Below are 12,483 nucleotides of genomic sequence, written 5' to 3'. Positions count from 1 at the left end.
GAATTATGGAGGCAACAAGTTAATTCCAATGGATTTTTGACAAGTTTCAAACATTAGTAGAGATTTTGAAAGAGACTGAGCCAGGGCCTCCTTTCTCCAAGCTGGTGCATGATCACCTATTTCAGCTTTCAAAAGAGTTTGAGCATTATTTCCCAACCACAAAAGACCCCAAGACAGGCAAGGAATGGATCTGCAACCCATCTGCGAATAAGGCAGGTGAATCGACTTTGTTGGTGCTAGAAGACAATCAACTGCTTGAGATCGCAAATGACGGTGGCCTTAAAAATATGTTTGAGACAACTTGAAATCTCCATATGTTCTGGATTAAAATCAAGGAGGAATATACTGAGATTGCCACAAAAGCACTGAAAATCCTGCTTCCATTTCCAACATCGTATCTTTATGAAGCAAGGTTTTCTACAGTGACAGCAACCAAAATGAGATTATGGAGTAGAGTGGACATAAACAACACGCTTTGGATGTCACTGTCTTCCATCACTCCCAGAAGGGACCATCTAGTTGCAGGAAAACAAGGTGAAGGCTCCCACTGATTCTGCATTATGGTGAGTTGTATAATTATTTCATTACATATACAATGTAATAATAATAGAAACAAAGTACACAATAAATGTAATGTGCTTGAGTCATCCCAAAACTATCCCCCATCCTCCACCTCCAGGGTGCATGGAAAAATTGTCTTCCATTAAACCAGTCCCTGGTGTCAAAAAGATTGGGGACTGCTGCACTAGTATAATATAGCATATTTGCTAGACAGCAATAAGGGGTACTTAAGGTTGGTAATCATGAATTTAAAGTAAAAACCAGTAAGAATGGTCAGATATTCCTCCCTAGTCACTTCGAACTGCACTGGTATAGAAAGAAAATCAAATTTTAACAATGAATGTTGACTTAGCAATACAAGAAAATGAGAGAAAGCCAAGGAAACTGAGGTGGCACACAAACAGTGATGATAATCATTCTCTATGGAATTTAAACTGAGAAGGAGGAAAGAAAGGATATAAGTAGAAAGAGGGTCAACAAAAGGATGGCAGGATTAATGAGCTGAATGTTCTTGTCCTTGACACCCAGAGAAAATTTATTCAATAGGAAGAGACTGTTCTAATTCTTACCCCATTTTTAAGGGTTATATTCTGAGCTCTCTCTTTGTCCCATTCTTTCCCCTCCAAAATGAGTTAAAATTCGTATGTATTTCATTCATTTTGTAAGTTTAACTTTTTCCAGCAGTAGGCTCACTCTATTTTAAAAAAAATTAATTTATGAAGCTTTCTCATATATTACATTTTTAAAAAAAAAAAAACCTCAATTCACTTTAATTTACTTTAAATTGTCCAAACTATGTTAACTTTCAAACTTACCAGCTACTAGTATATGTAAAACCAACAAATGGCAGATGGTGGCCAGAAAATGCAGTATGTGTTGGTGGGGGCATCGTTTCCTAAAGAAAGAAAAAACATCCGGTAAGAAATAGACAGCTATAACCTACAGGTTTGGCTGTAAGTATTAACTGCCTATAGGAAACATGCAACTGTTCAATTTAGAAATACTGGTGAGTTTGGTACAGATGTTTAGTGATATAAACTTCAGACAACTATACACTGCTACTGCAAAATTCTAAAAAAATGAAAATAAAGATTGATCATCTGACTGATACTGAATTTACAGTCATTATTCATGTATTCTGTATTTTCAAATTTGTCTAGAAGCTAAATTTTATCTGTAAACCCCAAATCAATACTTGTGGTGATTCTGCAATCATTCACAGACACGTGCAGAGCAGAGAAAAATTCGAGTCACCCTATGCTCATATTCCTAGCTGAGGATGAACAGGAGAGACTCTGCCTTCTCGTTTATCTTTTATATTAACACTATAAACAAATGTCCTTTACAGGGTCTATTTAGTGCCACATTTTTCTGCCTTTTGCGAGCAATTTCACTATTTAAAATGGCCCCCAAGCATAGTACTGTCTAGTGTTTCTATGTGCCTTCACAGAGAAAATAACATGTGTTAGAAAAGCTTCATTCAGGGATGAGTTACAGTGCTGCTGCTGGTGAGTTTGATATTAATGAATCAACAGTATATATTACATAGGTGTCTTCAAACAGAAACACACATAAAACAAGATTATGTATTGATCCGATGGTCAAAATGTGACCAGAGGCTGACAGGAACCTAATCCTGTATCTCTCTGGAGCAGTGGTTCAATATTAGCTAATACAGTGTTCACAGCAACTTTATAGAACATAACTACCATGAATAATTAGAATCAACTGTACTATGTATTTAATTTGGAATGACTCACAATTTCTGTTAGCAGTACATATAATTCTACTAATAAAGAAAGTCCATTTAATTCTTTCTTGTGAAGCTCAGAGAAGAAAGTATAAGAGAATTTCTTATCTGCCTTGATTATGGTACTGAACAGTGAAAAGTAACATATAATTAATATAAAATTTTTAGTACAGAATTAAAACCATATGAAATAAAATAACTGAATAAAAATAGAAGTTCAAATTAAGAAGGCTTAGAAGACAAAAAACATAAAAAATTTATATTCTTATTTTCCTAAATTTTAATTTAAGGGAAATAAATGGTGTAGAGCAGAGATTGCTACACTGTGCAGACCTGTTTCAGCACAGCCCACAAGCTAAGAATGGTTGAATATCTGGCTAGTCCACTTGTCTGACATTCACCTCAAGCAGGGATATAACCTCAGGCTAGTAAAGCTGTGGATTTAACATTTCCTATTTAACATTTCCTACCCAAGTTTGCTACTTTCAGCAGCAATACCACTGGGCTTGTTATTTAGCCCTGGAGTCTGCCCCCTCTGACAACAAAGCTGCTGGTTTTTATAGCCAGCTTCATGCTACTAATACTACTATCTCAACCAAGCCAGTAGTAGGGAAGAGGCTGTGATATATGTGATTTTAACCAAAGTTTGGGAGTTTTTCATGAATAAATCCTCCTCAATTTATTTCCCTTCAATTGATACATCAAGTCTGAATTGGTCGTTTTTGACAGTGTTGTCCAGTTTCATGGTTAGTTTTAGGGAGAGAGTTTCTAAGCTCTTCACTTTGCAAACATGAAATCCACTTTTTTAAGCGTCTAATTTGTCCTCTTAGGAAACCTAATTGCATAACTTATCTAAGAAGTAACTCTTAGAATTTCAACTTTGCTCTTAGTCATGAATAACCAAGTTCACCTCAGTTAACTCTCTTAATTTCTTGATTTATTATAGAATAAGCACTGAAAGCCATGATAACTGATAACTGATAATTGTATTACCCTAGCAAAATACTTGCAAACCAAAAAATTACTTTATAACCATATTTAAAAAGAAACAGAGGAGAAGAACTTCAATGTCATACTTACAGAATTTTTTAAACAATCATCATCCACATCAAAATTCGATGTATCTGTTGGGCTACTAACTTCTGGAATATAAGGTGCTTCGCAGTTCCGAATGTTATCCCAGTCAATTCCATTGAAAAACGGGTGCTTTTTAAAATCTTCTATTCCATTTTGACCAAGTCGATGTTCTCTGCTACATATGAGCCTTCGAATAAGATCCTTTGCATTTTCAGACACATCAGTCACTTGGGCTGGAAACTGAAACCTCTCCTAAACAGAGAATAATAGAAGCAAAATATAAATTAGTGTTTAACTTACTAAGTTGATTGACATTTATTTTCTTAAAAATACATCTTCTTTTAACAATATTTAATAAGTGTATGCTGGTACAAAGTGATGATACTAAAGGAATGCAGGGATGAATGAGAAAAGATCATTTTCCTACAGAACTTTAATTCCATATATGACTTAGTCATACATACAGTATAGAAAGAAGAATAAATGAAATGCTAAAATACCTTAAACTGGTATCAGAATAAAGAGGAATTGATTAAAAGTGGTAGAATTTGACTCAATTTTTCAACAGAGCATAATTGATAATGTTCTTATAACTCATATACTAATGATTAACTGATTATAATAAAAAAAGTTAAAGGATTTAATATGTATCTGACACTAAAGTACTTTACTCATTTAACTCATTTAATTTAATCCTCACAATAATCATCTTAAGTGGGTACTACTATTATGCTAATTTTACAGAATAAGAAACAAAGGCACAGAGAAAATTCAAGTTAATTTTCTCAACTTCACAAAACTAGTAAATGACAGAACTAGAATTTGAACTGAAGCTGTCTGACTCCAAAATCTGTGCTGTAAAATACCATGTTTTATTACAACGATTTCTTTCAGAAATGCTGCACATGCTACTTACAACCCTGCAGGTATTTCTAGTCTTTCAACTGTTTATAACCATTTGAGAAGCATTATCTTTGTAGCCAGGTAAAAGAACATAAATTCTGTAAAACTGATTTATATAATATATATTCAAAGCAACTAACTGTGTCACCAGAACAAATTAAAAAGAATAGATTATCATTCCCTTCTATGGGATATTCCTATTCATATTCTAGGTTCTTGTAATTGTCCACAATCCTCTGAGACTGACTAATCAAAATCTTTATTATTAACAACAATCTATTTCTATTTCACTTAGAACTAAATGGATTAAAATCTCATAATTTGTTCCTGTTGTATATCTGGATTGTTTTCAATGTTTTATATCATAAATAATATTAGAATAGGTATCTCTGTACATGTATCTTTGTTCTAGTGAAAATTTCATAAGGTAGATTCCTTGAAGTTGCTCACTCAAAAGCTCTAACCATTTTTTAAGGTTCAAGATGCATATTTGCAAACTTTTAGACAGAAAGGCTACATCAATTTATATTTCTCTCAACAACGTCTCAGAATGCTCATCTCACTGTATTATTTACAGTAGAGAGTATCTTTGCCAATTTGACAAGGAAAAAAGCATCTTATTATTTTAATTTGCATTTCATTTATCACTACTAAAGTTGAGAATTTTTTTACATGCATTCTAGACTATACATATACTATAGTAAGCAATGATATAAACTGTCTGCTTATGACCTTTGTTATTCTATTGGAGATACCATTTAATTCCCTAAGTTATTAGCATTTCTAATAAAATATAGGAGAAGTTAGAATTAATAATTTTATGTATAACTTATGGATACTGACAATTCTAGTTTGTCATGTCCCCTACTAGCATAGAAATGTGATCATTCATTATTTTTAGAAAAATATTTTCCCTCTTTAAATATCACATTATTTTATTATACTGTTATTTAGCACATTAATTTAAAAAAAGTAAAATACACTAACTTTGTGATTCATGATTTTTCCATATGTCTCCACCAGAGATTCTGCATAAAATGGTGTTTCTCCATAAAGCATTTCATACATACAGACCCCCAAAGACCACCAGTCACACTCAGGTCCGTATCTGCCTTTTCCGTCTTCCATGGCTTGAAGGATTTCAGGTGAGATATAATCGGGGGTTCCAACAGCCACTGAGGACTGAACCTGAAGAAGTTCATATTTTAATTAATCTACTGTAATATATTAGAAATAAAATAATAATTTTAAATTAAAAAGTTACTGAAGATACACAATGACATTATTTCATAACTACATCTTCGTTATTATACAAATTTAGCCTTCTTGTACATGCAAGTTAAATTTTATATAATCTCCACATTACTGATTTTCCAGATTGTATAACACTATAGAACCTTTATTATAGCTGTTACTTATTTAAATGACTACATTTGGAGAACAATATGAATTAAACCATGATAGCCATTAACAACAAACTGAGTATTTGGTTTAGGACATTCTTATTACTTACATGTCTAACCTGTAAATATTAAAAAAAATGAAAGCTGTGAAAATTCTACAATTAGATGGGGAAAGGGAACTCCTGAAATTTAGGCCTATACTTATGAAAAGCCTGGAGATTACGTTAAAGCTCCTTAATGGAAACTTAAGAAAATAAACGTCAACAATGTATAGCAGGCCGGGTGCGGTGGCTCACGCCTGTAATCCTAGCACTTTGGGAGGCCAAGGCGGGCGGATTGTTTGAGCTCAGGAGTTCGAGACCAGTCTGAGCAAGAGCGAGACCCCGTCTCTACTAAAAATAGAAAGAAATTAATCGGACAACTAAAAATACATAGAAAAAATTAGCCGGGCATGGTGGCGCATGCCTGTAGTCCCAGCTACTCGGGAGGCTGAGGTAGAAGGATTGCTTGAGCCCAGGAGTTTGAGGTTGCTATGAGCTAGGATGACACCACGGCACTCTAGCCCAGGCAACACAGTGAGATTCTGTCTCAAAAAAAAAAAAAAAAAAGTATAGCAAATTACCTATTAATAAAACAAATTATAAAAGAATAAAAGGTATATCCTTCAAAAAATAAAGTCCCAATAGAGAAAAAAGGTGAGCATATTTTATTATTTATTATAGCTGGTTAGATGTAAATTAGAAGATAGGTAATTTTAAAAATCCTGGATACATGTGTTGTAAGGTACTCTGAAATAAAAGAATATTGGCCCTTTACATGTTTTAAAAGAACATATTTAAAAATTGCACATTCTCAAGGTAGAATAATGGTTAATAGTCTGGATTTTATAGACTAAATTACCAATTCTTAATAACCAGGATAGATTTCCACTGTGGCAATACTGAGATTAAGTAACTTAAAAACTCTTCTATCACCAACTCTTAAAAATAGAACAACTATTTTAATAAACATATAAAATAACTTTTTAAAAAAGAAATTTTTAGGGGCCAGTAATCAAGAAATGATTGAGAACCAGAATGAGAAACATCAGAAATGGGGTGGGATTGGGGAATTGTTGGTTTTCATTTTCCAGGTACTTGGATTTTAATACACACAAGGGAACAAAAGGAAAGACCTTGCCTTGCATGAGGTGGAGAGTTTGAAGAGAAAGGATGTCCTACACACACGCCCTCTGCCCCAAAGCGCATAGTGTAAGAGAAATGGTGAATTATTTCTGCCACACAGCAGAGAAAGACAACAAGAAATTTTATCTATCTTGACTTTTGGCTGATATGTGGAAAATAACTCCTCCTGTAGAAATATGTAACTTTAGGTGATAGGGTTTCAACATCTGTGAAGCTAACTCACACTGCTTCCGTGGTCCAAATGTTTTCAGCCAAGAAACTGGCATAAATACTTAAACAAGGTTGGTTGCCTCTAGGAAGCAAAACAAATTCAAAACTACTCTGGAGAACACATACTCGAATTTGTCTAGACAAAATTCTCACACATAAAATCTTGTTGAATATAAGCTTACAATCCAATAATATAAACCAAATGAGAAAATGAGTAACAGTCAGAAATCCCAACAAACAATACGATTAGATCCCTAACAACAATCAGATCCATTCTATGAAATAAGTATGCTTAAAATTATTAAAGATCTAAAAAAATGAAAAACACAAGAAAAAGATAATTGAAAAAAATCAAAGTCCTAGAAATGAAAGTAGTCACTGAAATAAATGTAGTAAAATAGCTAAACAGTAGATTAGATACAGTTGTAGAGAATAACAAACCTGAAGAGCTGAAGAAACTAACCAGCATCCAGGATGAAGAAATAAAAAGATGGAAAATTTGGAAGAAAGGCCAAGATATACGAACACTAGAATGAGCAGGTTCAACATAGTATAATACAAGAGAATGAGAGAAAAGAGAATAGTATAAAGTAATATTCAAAGGGTCAGAGCTTAAAATTTTTCAAGAATGATTTAAGACTTGAATCCTTGGATGCAGGAAGGGTATTAAGTACTGAGAAGATAAATAAAACCAGATCCACATCTATACACACCGGAATTAAACTACAGAGTACCAAAGGCAAAGAGATTTTTAAAACATTAAAGAATAAAGAGAGATTATATATCAAGGAATGACAATTAGACTGACAGCTGAATTATTAATACTAACAATAACAGTCAGCAGAAAATGAAATTGTACCTTCAGAGTGATGAGACAAAATAATTGTCAACATAATACCCCCTACCTACCTAAATTATGATACAGGAATGATACATTTTCACACAAGATTGAGTGAACTATCCCTCATAGATCCTTTCAGATAAAAAGAAGTACGAAAGGGTGTACTTCAGAAAATAAAAAATTTAATCCAGATGGAAGAATGTGATACTAGAAGTAATCATGAATAAAGATATTAGTAAACTGTAACATGCATTTAAATGGTTTTTAATTGGATAACATAATGATGGAGGAGGAGGAGGAGGACAAGAAGGAAGAAGAGGAGTGAACAACTGCTTTAGGGCCGCAAAACAAGTTGGTACTCCATAAATACATATAACTGTAATTTGTCAATTGACAATTAAAAAATAAAAATAAAAAACCTACCTACTTTACCTCCTTAAAATAAAACAAAACAAAAATAAGTTGGAACTAAAACACTAGAAAACAATAACATGTTAATGAGGATGTAATTAGAACCAAAGTGTTCTAAGTTTCTTTGGTTTTTAAAAATATTTATTTATCTATATATGTACATATGTATTGAGTCACTGACTGAGACAGGATCTCACTCATTTGCCTGGGCTAGACTGCAGTGGCGTCATCACAGCTCACAGCAACCTCAAACTCCTGGGCTCAAGTGATTCTTCTGCCTCAGCCTCCCAAGTAGCTGGGACTATAGGTGCATGTCACCACAACCATCTAATTTTTCTATTTTTGGGAGAGAGGGAGTCCTGCTCTTGCTTGGGCTGGTGTCAAACTTCTGGCCTCAAGCAATCCTCTCGCCTTAGCCTCTCAAAGCGCTAATACTACAGGCATGAACCACTGCTCCTGGCATTAATCATTGTTTTTAATGGCGGTAAAATACACATAACATTTATTATCTCAACAATTTTTAAGTTTTCAGTCAATGGCGTAAGTACATTCATATTGTTGTGCAACCAATCACCACCATCCATCTCTAGAACTTTTTCATCTTGCAAAATTTACACTCTGTATACATTAAACAGTAATTCTCCTGTTCCCCATTCCCCTTTCCCCTAGTCCCTGGCAACCGCCATTGTACTTCCAGTTTCTTTGAACTTGATCACTCTAGGTTCCTAATATAAGTGAAATCATACAATATTTGTCCTTTTGTGACTGCCTTATTTCATTTAACGTAATGTAACAAATGTCTGAATTTCCTTCCTTTTTAAGGCTGATTGATATTCCATTGTATGTACAGACCACATTTTGTTTGTCTTCCATCTCTAGTCTACTTTTAACCTCAACCAGTAAATTTTAATTTCAATTACTGTACTTTACAGTTCTAAAAGGTCCATTTGATTCATTCTTCTGCTGAGATTCCTTATCTGTGCAATCTTTAAGATTATAAATTTCCTTTGCTTCTTTAAGTTTTTGCTAAGTTCAACATCTGTGCTATCCAGGCTTCTACTGACTTTTATTTTTTGACTCTGTATCACTATTCCCAACCCATTTCTGTTAGGTCTAGTGATTTTTGATTGAATCTTGTTCACTGTAAATAAAATGTTACAGAGAGTATGGATTCTGTTATCTTCCTCTGAAGAAGAATAATTCTTGTTTAAGCACATAAAAAAACCACTAACTAATCTCCTTGAACATGTGTTAGTTTACAGTTATACTCTGTGAGTACAGATTTATACAAAACCCAAGATTTGTCTCAAGCGCCTCTACTTGGAAGAGAGACTTCCAACTCTGTGGACCTTATCAGGGCTTGGATTTAGACTGTTAAACAGGTTGAGAGTAGGTCTTAGGTGTTACAACAGTGTTAAATGGCTCTCCAGAGCTGAAAATTCAATGTCCGCAAGCACTGTTATCTCCTTCAGCATTGTTTGATCTCTAGTATTCTGTTCTGTTTTCAAAATTTCATCTACTTTTTGGCAAGTCTCATATGATCTTGTAGTGCACATGTATAGCCCAACCCTCAAGAAGTATGCCCACATGGATACCTTAGGTCCTCCCTCTGCACAATTCCCTCCTCTCCAATGTAAAGCCCTGCAGATTCCAGCTATTGCAGCTAACCCAACTCTGATCTCTTCCCCTAATCTCTGAAGGCCTGCTATACTCTGCTCTCACTGTAGCTTTCTGCATTAGAGTCAGGAACTGTCCCAATCTTGAGCTATTGTGAGGCACCCTTTGTGAGTTTATTTGTCAGGGATAATAGTTTTATGCTGCCTGTTGTCCAATGCCCGAAAACAGTTGTCTCAAATATTGTATCCAGTTTCACAGTTGTCTAAAGTGGGAGTGCTAATTTGGTACCAATTATTCCATCCATCATGGCCAGAGGCAAAGGCTGCATAATCCTTTTTAAAGAAGTTATCTTTGTAGGATAAATTTTCAGAAGTCAAATTACTGGTCCAGAGTAATGTGACATTTTCATGCTTTTGGAGTGTATTTTACTAAATTATTCTCCAAAAGGTTCTGCCAATTAAACTGATATATATCTGGACCTCTATGATGCAACTAGGAAAATGAAGCTCAAAAAAATAACAAAGAATAAAATCGGGCATACAAACTTTTAAGTAAATGAAAGAAAACAACTAAGGAGTTTAGGGTTAGCAGAAGTTAAGCAAATGGGAACATGAAATTAAATCAACATAGAAGACTTTCTGAAGAAAGGATTTATTTGTTGAATACTGTCCCTCAGAATAACTATGTAATTAGGAAAAAAATACAAAAGAAATGAAAATGAGAACAAAGTTGCATTTTCTTTTTCCACGTAAAACTTATTTTCTTTACCCCTCTGGAAATTTAAAAATATCTCAAGTACAATAATATTTACCAGCTAAAGAAGGAGCAAACGAGGGTCTGATAAAGTGTATATTATATCAATCTTAAGATAACTACTATAATTAATTATAGTATATATATATATAGTATATATAATTACTATAATATAATTTAAGATTTATCTTTATTTACCGTTCCATCTTCCATCAGCTTCAGACAAGAACCAAAATCTGCTAACCGAATATGTCCATTCATATCCATCAATATATTGTCAGGTTTAATGTCTCTGAAAAAATACATACATAACAATTTTTAGTTGGGAAAAATAAACATAATCAGTTGCTTGGTAAGATAACCTTTTTGTCTGAAAATCTCAACTTCTTTTAAAAGTAATACTTTAAGAACATCTATTTAATTACTTTATAGATGAAATTCCTGGCTCTGATTCATATTAAAACTTTTTTAAATATGTAATTTCAGTATTCTCCCAGAGACAAAAAGTACTATGGTAATTTTCATTCTGGTTAAAGTCCATCCTTCCTTTGGATTTACACAGGTTCCAATGTGACTAGAGTAGGCCTACTTTCCGCATACAGAGAAGAGTCGTAATTACCTGATACTCACAAAAAAATACTATCCTCTAGCCCATGAAATTGGACAGGGAAAAATAAACTCTCTAGATCCTGAAGATAACTGCAGATAGATAAATTCTCTAGTACTTCAGGTCACGACAACACAAAGAAATTGCTTCATAGAGTTGATTTTGCAGAAGAACTGAAATAGTTGCCTAATATAGATTATAGATTATCTATATTATTTAAACCTTTCACTATTTGTAGATGTTAAGTTAATGGCTTGAAAGATATCCAATTCTAAGTAATAAACTATGTCATACCAGTGTTTTTATTTGTTTTTGTACTGGAAGGGAAACCTTGGCAAAGTAATGATACATAAAATGGTTTTGTGAAGAAGTTTCTCAGGGATCTAGCAATATTAAATTTCTAATCACATTCTAAAGATTGTAATTGTGAATAACTAGGAGATTAGACCCTCCCAATTTACTTTTAGAGGAAGAGAAAGAATCTCCTATGAACACTATGTATGTTTTTTTAAAAATTCTATTGTCATGTAGATTATGGGAATATGGTAGGGTCCCTTTAATTTAACCTGAATGATGCCATTTAAGGTCTCTGCATTTCAGTTTTCCCACCTATAATTATGAGTATAATATTAGTACTACTTTAATTACTGAAGCAATTTCTGAGTGTGTTGTACATCATAGTTTGGCAAATTATCACCCATGAGCCAAATCCATCCTGCTGCCCACTTTTGTATTAATAAATAAAGTTTTACTGAAACACAGCCATGACCATCCATTTAGGTATTGTTTATGTCTGTTTTCACACTACAATGACAAGAGTGAGTAGTTGTGACAGACACCATAAGCCTGCAAAGCCTAAAATATTTACTATTTGCCTCTTTACAGAAAATGATTTCCCCTTTGTAGATGATAAATGATAGGTAAATAGAGACAGACTGAAAACAACCTGTATAATAAATTAGTTTTATAATCCTCAATATTTGAATTTATCCTGAACTGTCAAAAAAGCTATATTAAGAAAAAATTTTCTGTTTTTAAACATCAAGGAAGTAAACATAAGTGCTGGGAGCTCAGAAATTATCTAGACCATTTTTAGATGAAGAAAAAACGTATTTTATTCTTTATTAAAAAATTAAGCTATACAGTCACTATGAATTATTGTTGTT

The 12,483-nt window shown here is 33.4% G+C and overlaps 1 protein-coding gene across 1 annotated transcript in view; it reads right to left on the bottom strand.

The window, feature by feature from the left end:
- CDC42BPA (CDC42 binding protein kinase alpha (DMPK-like)) overlaps positions 1-12,483 on the bottom strand; it is a 245,435-nt gene that overhangs the window by 142,154 nt on the left and 90,798 nt on the right. Inside the window, exons 6-9 of the mRNA XM_012644402.1 lie at positions 10,909-11,002; positions 5,279-5,479; positions 3,392-3,640; positions 1,377-1,456 (exon numbers count right to left, since the gene is read on the bottom strand). Of these exons, the coding sequence (XP_012499856.1) occupies positions 1,377-1,456; positions 3,392-3,640; positions 5,279-5,479; positions 10,909-11,002 (624 nt within the window). The remainder of the gene's footprint in view (positions 1-1,376; positions 1,457-3,391; positions 3,641-5,278; positions 5,480-10,908; positions 11,003-12,483) is intronic.

The sequence above is a fragment of the Propithecus coquereli genome, unplaced genomic scaffold (assembly GCF_000956105.1).
Source record: "Propithecus coquereli isolate 6110/MARCELLA unplaced genomic scaffold, Pcoq_1.0 Scaffold210, whole genome shotgun sequence".
In the NCBI taxonomy this organism is placed as follows: domain Eukaryota; kingdom Metazoa; phylum Chordata; class Mammalia; order Primates; family Indriidae; genus Propithecus; species Propithecus coquereli.
The sequence above is the reverse complement of the archived record's forward strand: the minus strand, read 5'-3'. Positions and strand labels throughout refer to the sequence as shown.